General features: G+C 38.6%; 1 protein-coding gene across 2 annotated transcripts; it reads right to left on the reverse strand.

Moving 5' to 3' along the window:
* Window positions 1–89: 89 nt before the first annotated feature.
* abcb4 (ATP-binding cassette, sub-family B (MDR/TAP), member 4) lies at window positions 90–19,728 on the reverse strand. Of its 2 annotated transcripts, XM_055047606.1 has the most exons (29): window positions 19,708–19,728; window positions 16,746–16,887; window positions 16,478–16,551; window positions 15,156–15,240; window positions 14,654–14,813; window positions 13,514–13,565; window positions 13,237–13,428; window positions 12,933–13,104; window positions 12,246–12,370; window positions 11,784–11,955; window positions 11,598–11,711; window positions 10,635–10,745; window positions 10,345–10,470; window positions 9,889–10,092; window positions 9,617–9,787; window positions 9,335–9,496; window positions 9,062–9,253; window positions 8,802–8,948; window positions 8,454–8,558; window positions 7,827–7,904; window positions 6,597–6,680; window positions 6,303–6,506; window positions 6,134–6,234; window positions 5,911–6,051; window positions 4,929–5,085; window positions 4,647–4,844; window positions 3,361–3,567; window positions 2,289–2,435; window positions 90–1,109 (listed from the first exon to the last, which is right to left on the reverse strand). In XM_055047606.1, exons 3-29 carry the CDS (start codon window positions 16,540–16,542, stop codon window positions 903–905), a joined length of 3,879 nt encoding a protein of 1,292 aa, XP_054903581.1. In that variant the 5' UTR covers window positions 16,543–16,551; window positions 16,746–16,887; window positions 19,708–19,728; the 3' UTR covers window positions 90–902. The 2 variants fall into 2 exon arrangements, with proteins under 2 accessions (XP_054903581.1, XP_054903580.1); XM_055047605.1 differs by lacking the exon at window positions 19,708–19,728 and having other exon boundaries at window positions 16,746–16,954.
* Window positions 19,729–20,592: the final 864 nt, after the last annotated feature.

The raw sequence follows: 20,592 nt of genomic DNA on the forward strand, positions 1-20,592 counted from the left end.
TAAAATAACAGCAACTTAAGTGTACAAACATTGTCAATATGGTAGCAAGAGCTAGAGAAAACAATGTAAACCACTTTCTCCACAATTACTCAATTTTCATCGCTTTATTACAACTATTTTCATCTTTTGTAACAAATATTTATTAACGAGCATTTTTAAAAATCATTTATGTCCGGAGGTCATCTTAAGCCACAGAGAAATCCCAACTTTGGAACCAAAACTCAACAGAGTGCATCAAACGTGACGGTAAAGAGGAGTGTGAGGCGATGGCTACTGCTAACACATGTGCCATTAAGTGCTATGTAATGTGCAGACAAGGATCCAAACAGGAAAACATGGAGGCATGAAGCTTTAAAGCTAGAATAGATACTTGAAACAATAAAAACATAGCTGGTGATAAAAAAATAAAAAAAAAGAACAGGGCATCAGTGATGAAGTCCAATAAAGAGCTGGTTTAAATCTGAATACATTTAAAGGAGAAAATATACATTGTACTTCAAGCAATGAGACATGAAGTTTAATGAAGCAGTTCAGTTAATGAATATTTCTATAAACATTTAAGTCAATCAGGAACATAAGCGGATGTTTAAAAGCAGAAGAAATGTCACAATTGAACATTTTCCAGTTTTTGTAAAAAAAAAAAAGCACAAATGCAATCCAGGTTTTTCCTACATTCACAAAGCAATATATCTTTTTCTATTTGTGTGAAAAACACCCATAAAGTGTCAACGGCATATCAACAGCAGCAAAACTACCAACAGTGCACTCACAAGGCGCAGCCAGATCTTTCAGTCGCCGTCGCTCCGCAGAGGTCGCTCTGTGTAGATCAGTGTAAGTGCATCAATGTGAAGGCACAACGTGCTTCCTCCAGCCTTAAAGATGTCAAAGCTGCCAGCGTCCTCTCACTCGGTCCCGTGGCCCAGCTGTGTGGTGACCAACATGTGGTAGACTCCCTTCTTTGCCAGAAGCTGCTGATGCGTCCCCTGTTCCACCACCACACCTCCCTGGAAGACGGCGATGCGGTCGGCGTTCCGGATCGTGGAGAGACGGTGCGCCACGATGATGCATGTTCTGCCTTTGCTGGCCTGGTCCAGGGCGTCTTGCACCACCTGCAGAGAAATGAAGGTACATCTGGCTCAGTGTTTTCAAGTTTTGGTGCGTTTCAGCAGCAAGGCGATTCTTGTGCTTTACATGAAGAAAATCCAAACAAAATAACAATGAAAGAAAATGAATAAAATATTAAAGTTTATAAATTTCTGTCATTGACCCAGAGCTCTGTCGCTGTTTTTCTTCCTAATAGAAAGTACACCTGTGACTTTTTCTGTTTTTGAATCATCATTCTGATGAAAAACAACAATCCATCATTACAGACAAGTTCCTCCTTTTTAATCACAGAAGTTGGTTTTGATAAATGGCCGGCCGTTGCAGAAAAGTGGTTCCCTCTTTGCTGGTAGATCTGACAGCAGGCCACACAGCAGATCTCGATGTTCAATTCAGATTTTCTGCTAAAATTCAATTGTTTTTGCATGGTCGTACGGACTACCAATCAAATGCATTCTGACATCACAGCAGCAAGCGTCTTTGGATCAGTTTATAAATTGAGGCACAATCAAATACGTGTCCGATTTCAGAGTTTTTGGGGGGTGAGACGATTAGGATTGAACCATATAGACTGCCATGGGTCGCATGGCAGAAAAAAATAGATTTTGGCCACAGTCAGCTGCTGCATGAACAGTGAACAGTGCCTCAGTGATGAGTAATTCCTGTTCGCTGTGCTTGCTAAGGAGGGGAGATTTCTGCAAAGTCAACAACTCGGAGCAATCCATTGGATCTGACAATATTATATAATAGAACAATTTTTTTTATTCAAGAAATAGATTTTGATGCAGCATTTTCCTATGAACCTTGAACTGATCAAGAGTCCACTCCCACTGTACTACTGCACATGTCGGAACAATGAAAATGAAGGTTAGTCTTATCTTAATATTAAGAAAAAGCAGTTTTTTTCCCTAAAACCTGTGATATTTACTATATTTATTTGCAGTTCCTGCACTACTTCATTGCTCCTAAGCACAGCAGGGATCAATAACTTGTGTATCATTAAGAACACACTTTAATATTGTTATATGAGAAATGTGTCCCTTTGAGAGCCAAGAAAAAAAAAATAGCACTTTTCTAGCTAAACACTTTCTTGCATCTTCACCATCCTTTCCAAGTGATCGATTCTGTTTGCCGAGCTGCTTGAAGATCATTTAGTAACCTGATATGATGGAACAGAAAAGACAAACCTTCTCGCTCTCTGTGTCCAAAGCAGAGGTGGCCTCGTCGAGGAGCAGCACTTTCGGGTTGCGGAGGATGGCCCTGGCGATGGCCACTCGCTGCTTCTGACCGCCGGACAGCTGAGTCCCCTTGTCACCCGCCTGAGTGTCGTACTTCTGCTCAAGCAGACAGAAACAGAGTGAGCGGTACATCAAGGCGGTAATGCAGACAGATTCGTGGAAGCAGCTTCCTGTAATTCAGGCTCATGTTCCCAGGAAATTTATGTTGTGGGTGTGAAAGGAAGTTTTCCTTCCTGGAGCGTATTTTGTCCCAATTATAGAAAAACAGCTTAGACTCAGCTTAAAGCTGAGGGAATAAAAACTTGACAAAAGGCATCATCTGGTGCTGACAGTTCTCCTAAACTGCAAATTACTCATTATTTTGCAGTAAATTATGATTTTGCAGTACCAAAACATAATCAGTGAGTGTGACCTCTGTAAACTGTATAGTCTTTAAAAGTTTGAGTGATCGTCAGTATAAGTCAAGAAGGGTTTTTATTTATTTCTTAAATCAAAGACAGGTTTTCAAATTAAGTTTCAGATTTGATCATCGAAGGCCAGAAATTGGATAATAATGAACACGTATTTCCAAACCTGAGAAAATATGATCAAAACCACGTATTCATATAATAAATCAGAACTTTAAAACCTCCTATATCATGACAGAGATTTTATCTGATGGACCCGAGACCTTTCAACCTCATAAAGATACATTCTTGATAAAAACCGCTGAAAATGATATCAGATTTTTGTTGCAGCTTCAGAACTTTTCCTTAATAAAAGTCCTTTAGAAAAAAACTACCTGTCTATTGTTTCAGGTTACATCATACTCTGTTTAGATAAACTTTCCCCCAGACCGCTTCAATTGTTTCTTCCTTATCTGAAGCTGTAATTCTGTTTCACAATCATCACGGTTCATATCTCTGCCTGCTGGTCATATATTAATATACAGTCGATAACTTAGAATGTGTGTTCAGACGAAACTTGTTTGTCAAATTAAAAAGGCATCTTTAGAAAGCAACAGCCGTTAAGAAACATTTACCTGAGGCAGTTCATCTATGAAGTTGTGAATGTTGGCGGCTTTGGCAGCCGCCTCTATCTCCTCCATGGTCACTTTGCGGGTGTTGTCTCCGTAGGCGATGTTTTCCGCCAGCGTGCAGTCGAACAGCACCGGCTCCTGGGACACGATGCCGATCTGAGACCTGAGCCAGCGGATGTTCAGCTGTTTGACATCGATGCTGTCCATCACCTGGAGAGCCAAGCAAAAAAAATGAAGACACTATAATGTTGAATGAAGTCGAATAAACGTTGAAAATACCCATGAGTGTCAGCTTCAGAAGACAGTTCTTCTATTTGGTGAAATCTGATCTTTTCAGCTTTCATTTATTATCTATTAAATTGATAGATGTGGTTAAATTGTATGTTATTAATGGTTATCTTCACTTTTCTAGACGATGAGGTTACTTATGAGTCATTTAAAATCTGTCAAGCTTTCAATTGTTAGATATTTTTTAATATTATCATTTTGTTGTTACTTTAGTTTATATTCAGTCTAAAGTATTATTGTGATTTAGTATAAACTGACCTGGAGGTTACGATTGTCTTCATGCAAGATAGTAAAACTTTATGGTTCTCAGACCTTCTTCTCTGGTGTTTATCTACCCGGTCTTAGGTGACAGTTTGACCCAGAGCTAAACTGGGCTCAGATTGTAAATTAGATATCACACCTGGAACTGAGTTGTTGGTCTGTTTGTGTTAAATGTTTTACGACCTCTGTTGTTTGATGCTTTGACAATAAAGAGGGAGCTCACGTGAAGGCAGATCAGAATTCTCTATTGAGCAGCTCGGAGGAGCTGTTGATCGGGATTTCTCCTTCTGCAGAAGCCTGACCATATTTAATTCATATACGTTGTCTGTGGTTATTTTATTGTAGGTTCGAGGAAAATACCTAACACAATGTTTACAGAAAATATTTTCTCTCTTGCCTATAGAAAATGGTAATTACAATTCCTAATAATTTACTATAAAAGGGTAAGGTTATAACATTTAAAAATGTTTTCATACCATTATATAATTTTTTTTTTTTTGGCTATGAATAATAGTAAAAAAAAAAAAAAAAGCAATTGGTGTTACCAGCAGCAGATAATAGTAAATGCTCCCCGTCTGAACTCCATAAATTGCTTTCTGTTGTTTTATAGATTAAAGTTCACCTGCTAAATTTACCCTGTAGTCTCTCAATGCGCCATAAACACAGAGTGCAGCTAAACATTAACCATCAACAGGAGGAGCTGGCTGCCGGCAGAGCGGAGGTGTGTGTTTGGTTCTCACCACTCGGCCCTCTCTGGGGTCGTAGAACCTCTCCAGCAGCTGGATGGTGGTGCTCTTTCCACAGCCGCTGCTCCCCACCAGGGCCAGAGTTTCTCCCTTCTTCACGCTCAGATTCAGGCCTCGCAGGATTGGGATGTCGGGCCGTGACGGATAGTTAAACTTCACATCCTCAAAGCTCACGTTACCATGAAATATATCCTGGGGTCAGAGAGAGAGAGGAGCTGTTGCTCAGAGACCTGACTGCACTGCAGTGTAGTGGGTGTGTGTGGCTTGGCGTCGTACCGGCGTGTCTCCCTGCTCAGACAGGTTGTCGATCGCAGGCTCTTTGTTCAGCAGCATCAGCAGGTGGGACGCGGACATTTTGGCCTTGGCGTAGTTTGGTGCAAAGGAGTTGGCCTCGCCGACGGCCATGGCTCCGAACAGAACCGCAGAAATCACACTGACGCAGACCAGCAGCACACATTAGAGCGGAAAACTGCTTACGAAGCTGATTTAACTGTGTGTACGACAGGGTTTTAGCTTAACAATATTATGAATCTGAAGTTTGTCAACAGTTATTTATTCACTGAATTAATTTTGTTTAGTCAACAAGGTTATCATAGCAACCTGTAGCCCCCTTTTTTCTGCTGCTGTTTGTAACCAACTTAGGATCATCTCTGTATTGTATTGTGACATACATTTTAAACAAATTTGATCATATACAGTGTTTCATGAGTAATTTTGCTATAATCTGTTTTTTTTTATTGTTTCTTTTGACATTAAGCAGAAAATTCCTATCATTCTGTGATTTCACTAAATGAAATTAACCTGATAACAATTTAGTCACACTTAATCAACAAGTGAGAACTAAACCATATTGTTGTACACAGTGTTTGATTTCATCTGTAAATGTTTTCTGTCAAGTTTCCTAGAAAGGCTGTTTGGTTTTCAGAGCCGCCATGGCTTGGCTGAGAGGCTCCAACACGAGAAGAGTTAATATTTATAGTTTTATGTGGTCGTTCAGTGAACTTCAGACTCTCTCTTTAGATAACAGGCACAATACGACTGGGGGCCATAAGTCTTTCCAGCAGTAAACTGCTCCATAACTATATGATCCCAACACATGTTTGTATGTCCAGTGAATCACCACAAGGACAAGTGTAATGATTAACACTTGTTAAGGACCATAAGAGTCCTCCAGTTTGTCTAGATATTCTCAATTGAGGAACATTTTTCTGATCCTAAGCTGACTGTTGACTTGATGAGGAGATGGGATGTTACTCACAGGAAAACTCCCTCCACATCCATCCTTCCCTCTATGATGAGCCAGGCTCCGAATCGAAAACAGGCTGCGTAGGCGAAGTAGATCATGGCCTGGGAGAAGGAGAAGGTGAAGCCGTACACATGGGCCTTTTTCTGAGAGTTCCTGTGCAGAAATTATGGGAAAGTCAAGTTCCTGATGAGAAATGTTCAGCTTAAATTATATGTGATTAAATATCTGGACTTACTTATAAGGAACTACAAGATTTTCCTGATACAAAGACTCAAATTTTGGTTCTCTTGTGAGAGAGGCAACAGTGCGGATGTTCTCTATGGCCTCTGTGGCGATCTGAAGAGCATAAAAAGCATTAGTCTCATCAGAGTCTACAGTAACTTTTACAGAAGGTCAATCCCCACCTTTCCAGCTTTCTCCAGCTCCTTTTTGTCTTCGGCTGCATGTCCAGTGAGCATTTTCATCTGAACGGCTCCGGCCAGCGCAATGACGGGCACCACGGCCAGAACCAGCAGCGTTAGCTCCCAGCCGTACACAAACGCCAGGATCACACCGGTGCCGAGGTTGGCGATGTTCTGGGCGAACGTCGCCAGGCGAACTCCTGACGCCTGAGGAATTGGAAAAAATGAGGAAAGGACGTCGGTGGATATTAGCTGTGGACCACAGACACAAACGAGTTTGAGGAAGCTGCGACTCACCCCCTGTACTTGGGCTGCGTCTGTAGCCAGTCGGGTGGTGAGCGCCCCGACGCTGTTTTTGGGACTGTCAAACCACCCGAGGTCCTGCAGCACAACGATGAGAAGACTATTATAAGACCTGTCACAGCAGCAACTTTGGCGGGAGAATAAATTGTCCCAGAAGTTATTTTGATAAATTATAATATTGATGTTTTATGGACTATTTAAGTAATATGTGATGGCAAAATAATGCAAGAAAACATTATCAAAGATTGACAAACTTTAAATTTAAATGAACATTGAATATCCAAAATAAACACAACAACAGAAACAAATTAAATGAAATGTGAACAAAATTACTGGTAAAAAAAACACAACAACAACAAAAAAACTAGTTGAGACCAAAGCTCCAGAATGAAGCCTTTCGACATCCAGTTTTTAGTAGAAAGAGAAAAGAATAAATCATGCAGCTGAAAGTTACTGAGCTCATTGATCACCAATTTATTATTATGGCAACAGGTCATTTTTTATATATATATTATAATATATATATATATATATATATATATATATATATATATATAATATATATATATATATATATATATATATATATATGTGATTAAATATCTGGACTTACTTATAAGGAACTACAAGATTTTCCTGATACAAAGACTCAAATTTTGGTTCTCTTGTGAGAGAGGCAACAGTGCGGATGTTCTCTATGGCCTTATTCACATGTACAGTCATCATGAACAACTCATACTGCACAACAATTGGTATAAACACTCAGTTGTTTTTTTTCTCCACTGTTTTTTTTCTCTATGGCCTCTATATATATATATATATATATATATATATATATATATATATATATATATATATATATATTATATATATATATATATATATATATATATATATATATATTAAGAGAGAATTAAAATGTTTTTTTCAATCCTGACAAATGCACAAAATTAAATCAAATCTTGCTTAATGTTTCACTTGTAATGCAAGTTGAAATAGCTGACAGCAATAGGTTTCAATAGTAAAAACAAGATGCTTATGGCACAAAACATCTATATAGATAATCTATAGTTTAGAAATATACATGTTTAATGATTCACAAATAAAAAAAGACTGTAAGCCCACTGCTATAACTATTCTAGATTCACAAGACTGATTTAGCTAAGCTTTACATAAGAAGTAAATGGCAATAAGATTAATGTTTCATTCAGCTTGTGCACACACCTGTCTCATCATGGACTTGAAGGCACCAAGCCTCAACTTCAAAGTGAGAATTTCTCCAGATTTTCCAAAACAGAATCCCTGCAAAGAAACACGATAGGATGTCAGAGGTCATGCCGGATGCATTAATTTATCATCAGTCGCTCTGCAATATTTAGTGTTGGAAGGTGGCAACATGCAGGAGCTGTGAGGAAACATGACATTGTAACATGAAACTGTGTGACATCCTGATCGGGGTTAGGGTGACATTTGTGTTGTAGGTGCAACAGAGAGGATAGAGTGGCTGCCTGAATCTCTGTGTTACTCATGTTAACGGAGTTATTCACATGTACAGTCATCATGAACAACTCATACTGCACAACAATTGGTATAAACACTCAGTTGTTTTTTTTCTCCACTGAAGCATCTTTTAGCTTTGATATTTGAACAAGTGGAATGTTTTGATCTTAAATGGTTTAACTTGTTTGGATTTCAATTATAGTTTCTGTACAGCAATTTATTTTATATGCTCTTTTCTTGTTCATATTACTGCAGTTTTATTCCAGGCTCTAATGTAAACGAGGAAGATGAAGCCAGACTAACATTGCGCTTGCATCCAGAGAGAACAAAAGCCAATGAGTGTGTGCCTACCTGTAGAAACATGGTGAAAAAGCAAACAACTCCGATGACGACAAACATGAGTGAGAAGAAGTTTGATCTTTCTCTGACAACATTTTTATCTGGCTCTGCAAACACCTAGGAGGAAATTAAAACAGTCAAGTCACTACAAAGATTCCAGAAGATATATATATATATATATATATATATATATATATATATATATATCCACAAAAATAAAAACTTACTACAGCACTGGCATATATATATATATATATATATATAATATATATATATATATATATATATATATATATATATATATATATATATATACACACACAAAAATGAAAACTTACTACAGCACTGGCAGCGACTTACAGTGATAATCTTGGAGAAGAGGACGGCAAACAGAGGCTGTATGGCTCCGTTTATTGTGGCACAAATCAGTCCCACCACAATATAAGGCCACTCAGAAGAATTGAGGCGCAGAACCCTAAAGAACGACACCATGGGGACGTCCTCCTCCTGCAGAAGAAAATCTGAAAGTTTGATGTCTGGTAGATAACAAGAATCAGAGCTGAAGTTTATCAATCGAATGTCTTATTCTTCGTCTGCAGAAATGTAAACACAAGGCTCACTTCTTCTGCTTTGTCCTCATCATTCTTTCCCTTTTCTTTTTCTCCTTTCTCTCCAGCTGAAGCAGCGAACGAGGATCCTCTGGTAGACTTCCTTCTCAGCAGCGTAGACTCACTCATGGGGTCTTTCATGGGGCTTTTCTCACCTGGTGACAACTCGCCTTCATCCTCATCATCCTCTGCTTTCTGAAAGGTCTGCAAAGAAGACAAAGGAAAACCCCAATGAACTTCACTTACCAGAGAGCATTTGGAGAAACCGGTGTGTTTTCCCATTACCTGCATGGTGACCAGCGTGTGGTAGACTCCGTGTTTCGCCATCAGCTCGCTGTGAGTTCCCAACTCTACAACTTTACCTTTCTGGAAGCCTGCAATCACGTCGGCATTTCTGATTGTTGAGAGGCGGTGAGCCACAATTAGTGTCGTACGACCCAGTCGCACCTGTGCACCCAACGAGATGACAGTTCATTGAAAAACAAATGTAAAAATAAGGTCCTCTGACCAAAGATCGGAGGTCCTCTCAGCAGACATTTTGATGATTGCACTTTGCAGAAGCTGTACCTTATCGAGTGCAGCTTGAACAATGGTCTCGCTCTCAGCGTCCAGCGCAGACGTGGCTTCGTCCAGTAGGAGGATTTTGGGGTTGCGGACCAAAGCTCGAGCAATCGCAATCCTCTGCTTCTGTCCTCCGCTCATCTGAGTCCCTCGATCACCAACCAGGGTCTCAAACTTCTGCTCAAAAACATAAAATCTCCACATTAGCGAAATGTATGCAGATGTATGCAGAGTAAATTAGTGGTGTAGCTGAAATGGCAGTAAAATTCAGAGTTTACATCAGGAAGGTTCATGATGAAGTCGTAAGCGTTGGCTTCCTTGGCAGCTTGTTCGATCTCCATCTGCGTCACGTCAGGCCGCCCGTAGCGGATGTTCTCGGCGATGGTGGTGGCAAACAGGATGGGCTCCTGGCTCACCACACCGATCATTCCCCTCAGGTAGCTCACGTTAAGAGAGCGGATGTCGTGACCATCGATAGATACCTGCAACAATCAACAACACAAGATTCACACCCACAGTTATGAGTTCGATCTACTCACCGACCACATTTTTTTGAGTAGTATTATTCTTTTGAACCATTACTAGAATAACTATGTTTTAACTAAATATGTACAAACAATCAACTACACTACTGATGCTAAAGTCAAACTTCTGGTACAAACTTCCTTGTCCTAATTTTATTTTCCATCTGCTGAGCATAAAAGAGAACCAAAACCCGACAAAACATGACTTACAAATCCTTCCTGAGGATCGTAGAACCTCTGCAGCAGCTGGATCGTCGTGCTTTTACCACATCCACTGCTGCCCACCAGCGCCATGGTCTGTCCACTTCTCACACTTAAACACATTTCATCTAATATCTGGAATAGACAGCAATGATAGGTGTGTGATACAGTTTGAAATTACCAAACAATTTTTTAAAATTTGTTTTACCAGGAAGAAAAAAAAATCGTATCGAGATTAAAAATACGATTTCCAAGCGTGTTTTGGGCTTTTAAATTATTGTCAAAGGTTAGGACCCGACCTTGACATCAGGCCTGGAGGGGTAGCTGAAGTGGATATCTTTGAACTCTATGTTTCCTTTGATGAAGTCCGGCTTAAAGCCCGTCTGTGAATAGCTGTCGATGGTTGGGTTCTGTGGAGAAAACACTGTGTAAAGGTTTGTAGTTTGTCCAAACCGGGATAATAAAAAAAAAATCCTATAATAACCTCAAACAAACAATAGGAGGAAGGCTGTTTGCCTTCCAGGTAAGGGGGAGCATGTTTAACTCGACCAAATGTTTATTTCCACAGTTCTTTGTGTTTTGACTTCTGTTCTTGATGCAGTAAGACTCAAACACATGCAAAGATTATTCTCTGCCCTGCTTTGCAGCTGATAAATGTTCAGCCTTCATCAAGCCCTGTTCTTCCGAAGCTTGAGACATTTAGTTTTTTGTTTCACGTTTTCTAAATATTGAGCATAAATCTCAATACAATACAAGAGGAAGGGATATATAAAAACACAACAAAATATTTCAGACTTGAATCAACATACAAACACTTGTTGGTCAGTGATTTGAACGCATCACACACAGCAAGATCACAAGTAACTATCTAAACAAGCTGCTTATTTTACATTAACATGTATTAAAACATTTTTTATTCAAATTTCAAAGTTAAAATACATACTATTAACATAACAAATACAAAAAGGTGGCTTAATATTCACAGTGTGGATGTGAGTTTGCCGAGTTTAGGTAGATTTACAATAAACGGAGCCACAGCTGTGCTGCTTCAGCCGAATGACCTGCAGTTCCTCCTCTGAAGCAGCAGGAGCTCCAATTAGGGAAAAATCCTTCACATCATTACAGTTCAGCCTGTCGGCTGCTTCAAAGCCGCTCCACAGAGTGCCAAGGTCCAGCAGAGCACACTCAGTGATAAAATCTGACAACTCTCCTGCAGGAGAAAAACAAAGTGTGCTTTGGGTCATATCCGTTTCGTTACTCACATGATCGATGATGCTGTACACCTTATAGGCGGCTCCGCGGGCGCTAGCAAACGTCTGGATGTTGGGAGAAGTCTGCCCCATTGCAAACACTCCAATGATCACAACAAAGAACACCTGATAAAAGGTAATGTTGGTATTAGCTTTAGCAAAAGCTTCTTTAATCCATAAAGGAGTGTGTTTACGTACTGTGAGCACAGATCCGATGGTGTACTCCTCTTTCATGATGAGGGTACTGCCGTACCAAAAGGCCAGAGCGTAAGACAGGTAGATCATCAGAAAGGTGAATCCCATGGCGATGTTAGCAGAGATCGCCTTCCTTATCCCCATCGATTTGGCATCCTCCAAGTTCTTGTGATATCTGGGATACGGCAGACATGCCCAGAGCCAGGCATGGAGAGGAACAAATATGCACAAGTGAAATTAGATTGCCATGAAACAGAACCACAGCAAATGCAGCATTAGTGTCTGCACAAAAGGGTTTTATCCAGTTACAGCCTTTCCCTGCTGACACTATAATCATTTTTTCACACAACATTCATACACAGATGTTTTAGTTTGTCCAACAACAAAAAAAAATATTCCAGTTCCTCCCAAAAAAATGCTGTTGGATGAGACTGCAGCCGATGTTTAGCTTCAACACACACACACCTCTCGATCTCCTTCTTTTGTCCGCTGAATGCATACACCGTCCTGATGGCGGACAGCACTTCCTCCGCCACAGCGCCGGCTTTGGCATATGCACTCTGCTCTTTGGTCGTGAAGTTCGCCAGCAGCTGTTCAAGCAGGGAAAGAAGCGAGATGAGAACGAGAATATCAGAAAGAAATGCAGTTTGTTTTTTGTTTTTTTCAGATTCAGTAGAACAGCATTTCACAACCTTATGTTTAAACTAGCAAAAAATCTTAATTTATGTAACTGAGGAACTGGAAGTTGTGAATCAGAGGTTAGCATCAGTATTGTGTTTTCCACCTGAAATAGTTATAATCTGATGTTAGATCAGCCTTACACAAGTTTATGTCTTCAATTGTTGTTTGTGTATTTAAGTCTAAACAGGGCCAGGACAGGAAACACCTGGTCAAAATAAATTATTTTACGTCATGTCAGGGCTATTATTATCATATATTTTCATTTTGATGACCAAACAACCAAATATAGTATTTTAACTTGTGACTCATGTTTCCTAGCTAAGGGAAAACATAATGTGATGCTTTTGCTGTGAGATTTTTTTTGAAATTTACAATATAAATAAGTCTGTCAAAATAAAAAATAGGAACTGTATCCCAAATAAAATGACCTAAGAAATAGAATCCCTACTTAGAGAGCTTACTTCACCATACCTTACTGAAAAGTGCAGCCGAGATGCCCAGAGCCGGACTCACAGCCAGGATGACCAGGGTGAGTTTCCAGCCCCTGGTGAAACCGATGATGAAGGCTGCGATGAAGCTGCTGAAACTTTGAATCAACATCCCCACCTTGTCACCAATGCCCTCTTGGATTTTGTAGACGTCACTGCAAATGAGAACAGAACAACGAAGCTCACCAACAATCACCAGAGTGATGTAACATTCCCACCTCACAGACCTCTCCACCGCTCGTATGGGTTGGACACGAAGCTGTGTGCGTGATTTCTCTGCTACTCACTCTGTGAGGCGCGTGTTGAGCTCTCCTGTCTCGTTGACGTCGAACCAGCCGATGTCCTGCTGCATGATTCTGTGGAAGAACAACTTGCGGATGAGCTTCACCTGCCGTCCGGCCGCCAGCGTCCAGAGGGACACCTGCAGGTAGGCGGCAATCAGCACGACGGCTCCCAGGATGGAGTAGTAGATGGCAAAGCTGGAAGCGCGGACACACAAAGCCTGACTTAGAACTGGATTTGGACACAATTCCTTGCGGTCGAGTTGATTATATAAAATCTTACGTCGTCATTTCCTTTTCTAAATTGGTGGCCATGTTTGGTGGGAGTGAGAAGTCTGAAAACAGAAATTGTATATTATTTGCATTAATGTTCTCAATTGGCTTAAAGAAAATCTCTAAATAAAAGAAAAAAAAGTAGAGATTTCAACAAACTTCACAAACAAAGTTTTTTTTTTTTTAATATACAGAAAAAAACAGCTAATTCTGCTTTGTTCATGTTTCGGCTGACATTTGTTGTGGCGACTAACTGCAATAAGTAACAGAAACCAAAACCAATGAATTTCTCTTCATTTTATTAGTTAAATCTCAAAAACGAAAATTTCCACTGATCTGTACTTTACAGAAATATGACCCATTAAAAAGATTAACAGGATTTGACACTTGAACCTCCCTTCTGGTCTTGACAGAGATGCTAACGCGCAGAAATCTGCAACACTGTAATCGAAAGAACCATTTTCACTCAGTGCAATTAGGAATTTAACAGTAAATGTAAAACAGATAAGAAACTAAAACTGAGAGAAACAGTAGGTTGGACTCCTTGGTCGAACTTGAAAAATAAACTGCAACAAACCTGGGCCAGAAATTAGAAATTCAAAATAAAATGTGAAATAAATAAAGCAAAGTAAAGAATTGTCCTTTATGGAACAGACACATTGCCACAGATACCCAATCTAAAATTATTTTTCAATAAAGATATTGGTCTCTGCCATGAATAGGCCCGTCACAATAAGTTTTACTGAGATAAATTGTTCCAGAAGTTACTGCGATAAACAATAATATTGTTATTTTGAGACCATTTTCAAATATTATTATGGCAGTAATATAGTAAGGCAATGACAAATTCTCTAAGATCAATAAAATTGAATTGCTAATGAACATTTAACACCAAGACTGTAAAACATTTTAAATATCCAAAATAAATAAAATAAACAACAAATAAAATGAATTATGGAGTTTCTGTAAGAAAAAATAAATAAAATTGTCCTAAACAAAGTGGCTAATTGTGCCAAATGAGTCAAAGCGAAGATTTTTGTCACATTTGCAATAAATCATGTAAATGAAAATGAGCGAGTTTGTTTTCATTTATCGCGCGATTAATTGATTTATTCCTCATTGCGACAGGCCGAACCATGAACACACTCACTGGAGTAGTTTGCGGTGATGTTGGGCACGGCGCTGTTAACGAGACTGTCCGTCATGTCCCCGAAGACGATGCACATGAGAGGGAGCACCACCCCATTGGCCACGGCCATCACAGTCCCAATGAGGATCATCAGGATGTCCCAGCTGTCTGCAAACCTGAACTGCACCAGAAACAGAGAGACATCAGAGAGTTCCTGCATGGGGGCGTTATCCAAAAACAGCAGGAGACCGGCGGAGCGAAGCCGAACAACAGGAGGATGTAATGCACTCCCATCCGATCTCCAGCTTCCCCTCGTACTGTACTTTTCACACACTGTCCTGTTATGCTTGTAAGAGCACACCTCATGCAGACTCGGCTTTAACACAAGTTTCATTTCACTCTACCCTCAGAAACTGGAATTTTACTGCTTTCCATTCACGCGCACAATTTTTAATCAACAGAGAATGAAAACTGAATCACTGTTTTACAGATGAAGACACCTTTTCTCACAGGAGGCGCTTACCACAGACAGCGGGCCGACCATGGGCTCCTTCTGCTCCTTTTCCTTCTTCTTCTTACTTTTCTTTTCATCATTGTCTTCTTTCTCACTGCAGCAGGTCAGCACAAAAGATGTTATCTAACAAATCGGCTTTTTATGAAATGCTGCTTTATTCCTGAAGCATCAAAAATCTGATTTCACCTTGAAGAAGGTAGATAATAATTTATTATGGAAAATTATAATTTCACATAAGTCTAAGTCTCTAAGCTGTTTATCTGTGTGTGATCGATTAAATGTTTTAAAATCCCTCAGATTGAACAACGTGTTCTGGAAAACGGATACAAGTGAATTTTTAGGAAATTGTAAAAGGCTCAATATCAGATTCTGTTTTATTTGACATTTTTATCAATATCACTATCAATTTTCAATAAAGATCTGTACAATTTAAAAGTACAGATGACTTTCAACTATCAAGAAAATATTCTAAAAACGATGTTACACTGAATTTTTAATGAAATGTTATCTATTATAAAAATAATAGATAATGCCATGGACAAAACCATGAGTGTGAGTGCTGAGGTTGACTTGAATGTGCGTATGTACATAGAAGAAGAACATATAATATTGTTAATTTCTTTCCAGATTATTCTCTAAACAGATTATTCTCTGTTTGGATTCTAGGTAATAATTATCCATTGAATCAAACAGATCATTGTGTATTTCTTCACTCTGGTTAAGGGAAAAATAATATGATGGGTAAACTTTTCTCTTATTTGTTTCCATTCCCAACAGAACTCCTAGTTTTATATTAAAATACAAAAAAAAAATAATAATAAATTTCTGAACTTGGAGGCTATAAATGATCTTATTTTGTACATTACTCACAGAATAATCTGATAGCTTACATGATAGCTTAATGCATTTCTGTATAGTTTACAGTTCTTATAAAAACTGTAACTTGTCCCCAGCTGAACTCTGTACCTTGCAGAATGATAGTAACTCTGACTTCTTCTAATTTATGCATTTGGATGTTAATGTGAAACTTTATGGGAATTGCTTAAATGCCTTCTTGGACAATTCTTCATTGAAAAAAAGAAAAAAAAGAAAAGTGAACCTCCAGGATAAGGATTAAATCAAATATTATTTTAAATATAAGCGTCCCAATATTCGCTTTTTTTATTCGCTGCAATCAACCATCTTTTCTCTAGTTTATCTTTAAAAACGTGTCATCAGTAGTTGAGCAAACAGGGGAAAAAACTGCTGATGTGAAACACAAGACACAAAATAGACCGTGGAGTTACAGGCAGCAAGGTTAGAAGAATTAAATAGAAAGATGATTTTATTACCCCAGACTTCCGTTTTGAAAATGTTTGGCTTCAGACTTCATGTCCATCTCGCTTTCCTTCCCCATGTCTGTGTCCTGTCAGAGGAAGAGGAGCCTGTTAGTTTTCACAAAACTAAACACCATGTCCAACTAAACAGAGAAATGTTCAGTGGTTCGGTTCAGCTTGTGTTTATATATATATATATAAAGAAATGACGAAGCTGCGTTTTATCCCACAGTTCGCAGCATGGAGCGGTCTGCAGAGTGAAGGTGGACAGACGCAGACCCACCGTGTTTCAGCCGCCTTCCTTCCTCTTTCAGAGCCTTCTGCTTATTTCAGTACGAGATGATCGCAGGAGGTGACGTCCCTCCTCCTCCTCTTCCTCCTCTTCCTCCCTCCTCAGGGTCCCTCCTCACACGACCAAGCAGCTTCTGCAAATGAAACAGCCTCTAAAGGTTTGCCTTCCTCTCAGCTTTGGCTCAGGCGCGTTTTGGACTCCTGTCAGCCTCGGAGCTTCATTGACTTGTTTGCTTAATTATTGATTTGCTCTGTCAACAGGGGCGTGGATCCGAGCTGCACTTGTCCCGGCTGTGGCTTCCAAACAAACTCCTAAAAAGGTTTTGAGGATTAATTGACCTTCATGTGAACATCTTGGCTACTGCTCTTCTGGTGAGGGAACAGGATCCATTGAAATCCACGTGGAAATACATCTAAATCGATTTCAAATGTAATAATTTCACAAAACTGGCACTCTTAAGTTTTACTAACCAAGTAAAAACCAAGCATGGCGATAATACAAAAAAACAAACAAAAAACACTCACTTAAAGTGTACAAAGTAAAAGTTGTTCCACTTTAGCAAGTAATCGTATACTTCAAATTATGGTTTTCTGTTATTTAAGTTGTACAATTAAAATATATTAGTACAAATTATTTGTTACAAAATAACACGTTTTAAGTCAAAGTATACTAATGATACTTATACTGATGTTTCACATTTAAGTTTTCCTCTATCACAAAAAAACTGACTTTATTTGCTTAGTTAAAATAATTTTATGTTTTGTTTTTCGTTTCCTATTGAGCAGGAAACAAATGAATCTTTTGGTGGTTTTAGAATTTTAACATTTATGTTTTTTAGGCCCACAATTATTTTTGATTTGATGATTTTGGTTCATGTCACAACAGGTTTGGACTCCACTGAGACATACATAGCCAATAAAAAATGATCTAAGATGTCACAGAAACATCATTAAGTTCTCGCAGTTCTAGGTTAAATAAGGTCTTTAAAACACACACAGCGTGGGTCGTCTTTGGAACTCTGTATTCAGAAAAAATGTAATTTTTATATACAAGCAAATTCACACAGTGATAACATTTGGTAAAATGAAACCATGTAAGGGTAGGGTTAGGGTTAGGGTTAGGTTAGGGTTAGGGTTAGGGTTAGGTTAGGGTTAGCTCCTAAATCGGGAGAAAATCATCTGCTACTTAAAAGTGTTTTTCTGCAATAATATCCAATTTTTTATTTATTTTAATGGTTTTAATAAATCATCTTTTACTAGTATTTAAAATTAGATTTTTTAACGTTTTAATATTACGAATATATATTTTAAATTAGCAATTTCCCAGCAACTAAAGTTGTGCTATTGTAAACAAAAACAAAAGCCTTAATAGTTTTTTTTTAAATTACCACTGCCCTGTAATTAAATTTCAAACTGGTAAAGATGATCTCAAGGGAAAAAGGTAAAAAGGCATTTTATCTAATTTAGCATCATGCACTATCTCTGTGCAGTATTTTATTACTTGTTTTACAGTGTTTTGTAAGATAATATGAAATGGATCCATATATCTCATTTTAAAATTGCAACCAAATCATTGCTTCAATTATTGTCGCCATTGGTTTATGACACTAAAGTTACTGTAATGTTGTCATAGTGGAGGTCAAAAGTTCATGATTTTGAACTTTTGTCAAGTCTCAATCAGTCATCAAAAAAAAATAAAAATCTCAGCTACACAAAATCTATAATCCTCTTACTCTTAAAAGGTTGTAACTTCATCACTCCTTAAACTCTGACTCTGTGTGAGTCACAGATAAGAAGAACCATAAAACAAAATACTTTACCTTATATTTTTATGAGCACAGATGAGCAATTTTACATGCAGTAATTAGGCAAAAGTTGGGGACAAAGTGATGTATTTCATGCTGTAAACTACATCCTCTTCACTGACATTCTGCCGTGTGAAACAAAGGTCGTCATGTTCACAACGGGGTCACGTATTCGCCTTTTACCTTTGCTTCCTGTCACGATCTCATGACAAACTTCCGTGGTGTGGTTTTGTTAGCACTTTGATTCGAGCATGAGCCCAGCTCTAAAAACGTCAAACGGTTCTGAAACTAAAGCCACAATCAGAATCTTTACTACAACATGTGAATACAAAGTGATGATGGAATGGTTTTATTTCCCTTTTTTTTTTTTATGTGTCATGACAGAAGTTCAATTTGGTGAGAACTCAAAAACTAAGTGTTTTAATGTAATTATTTTGTTCTCGCAAACATTATCTGGTCATCCTGACCACAGTCCTCCCTCTGTTACCAAAGTTCATGTCTCACCTGCTTCACATGTACTGATAGTTTTGTTTATTGCCCATCAGTGGTTCTGTTTCTATTTTTATTATTACTTTCTTGTCTATCTGTGCTCAGTTTTGTTTTGTTTTTTGTATATTATACTTGATTTACCTTGCATTAGCCTTTCCTCAGTTGTTCATTTGTGTTCAGATCTGTCTTGTGTATTTATTTCATTCCTCATTTCTGTTTATTGTGTTAATCTTCTTCTCTTCTCAGGCCTTCACTCTTTCTCTCCCTCGGCCTGCCTGCTTCGTCTCCACTCTAAGCTGCATCCTGTTGCTAATCAGCCACCTGTTCCCTGTTATCAAGCTCCTCAGTTATAAAGACTCACTGCTGATTTCTTTTGCTTGCTCGCTTCCCTGTCTTGTTACTCCTTCTGTGTCTTTTGTTCCTCGTCAGGATTCTTTAGTAATTTTAAGTTCCTGTTTTATTATTTTCATTAAGCATTTCATCATGTAGTTGCTGCCTCAACCTGATTTGAATGTTGGGTCCAATAATCACCAAAAACATGACAATCTTTCGTAAGTTGCTAGGATTTCGGCCCGTTCCTGAAACTGAAGCGTCTGATGATGTTAGCAAGGTTTATCTCACAATTATTACACTAGATTGAAAAATATTGCAACAGCTTACCTTTTCATCAGGCCCAAAACTGTAAAGTGTTCATTTTAATAAATTAGATAACACAATTGATTGTTGTTGTTTTTTTTTAAATACAACAAATATTCCGGAACCGTCGTTTTCCCACATTCCTGGTACACCCACATGTCTGATGCACAAGCGACATCCACAAACATCAACGCGCAACAAAACCTTTTCTCTCGGCCAACTGGGTGTTCATTTTTGCTCCAAAAACCGATCTGATAGGACACTGGAACATATTTTTGATGTATGCAAGTTGTGCTGAAAGGAGATGGCCTGTGACTGAAGCTGTTCGAGCCAAAAATGGTATCTGAAAAAAAAGCAGTTGTACCAAACTTGAATCTCAGCATCTACAGTCCACATTTCTGTATTTGTATTTTTCCAGACAAGTTGCATGAATGATCAGGGGTAACAGAAACACATGAGAGCTGAATGGGTCTGCCAGTACTTTGCACCAATCTGACAGATGAATAGCTAAGTCACAAAATGTCTTTGTCCTGGAGCTCATGTGTCTATTTGTTCAGTGATGTAGCAGCAAAAAGGTTTTTAAATTGAAAAGTTTGCTCACATATAGTTTTCAATAAAGTTAATTAGTTTGTTCAGTTCAGCTCTACTTTAGTAAATAAAATCATGTCCTTGTAAGCCATTGTTAGTGAACAACATACCATTTTATGACATGTGATCACTACTTTGCTAAAGAAAAAATGAATATTTCCTAACCTTTAGTGTGTTTCAAATTCCAGTGGGCTACTGCATTCAGGCCAGTAAAATATCCAGACTTTGTAGTGGCTGTCATATTTTCCGCTAGCCTTCCAGCTACTGTCCGTGCTTTAAATACTTGAGCTATTTTTAATCTTACGGTGGCGTCATTTTTTT

The sequence above is a fragment of the Poeciliopsis prolifica genome, unplaced genomic scaffold (genome assembly GCF_027474105.1).
Source record: "Poeciliopsis prolifica strain line A6 unplaced genomic scaffold, Auburn_PproV2 SCAFFOLD026, whole genome shotgun sequence".
NCBI classification, from domain to species: Eukaryota; Metazoa; Chordata; class Actinopteri; order Cyprinodontiformes; family Poeciliidae; genus Poeciliopsis; species Poeciliopsis prolifica.

Bases quoted from the DNA above. Each gene is read 5' to 3' on its own strand.
- abcb4 (XM_055047606.1), bottom strand. From the start codon at position 16,542: ATGGGGAAGGAAAGCGAGATGGACATGAAGTCTGAAGCCAAACATTTT. The intron at 8,559-8,801 runs GTAAGTCGCTGC...ATTTCCTCCTAG, and splicing joins TCTTCTCCAAGATTATCACT to GTGTTTGCAGAGCCAGATAA. The intron at 7,905-8,453 runs GTAGGCACACAC...GTTTCTTTGCAG, and splicing joins TTTTCACCATGTTTCTACAG to GGATTCTGTTTTGGAAAATC.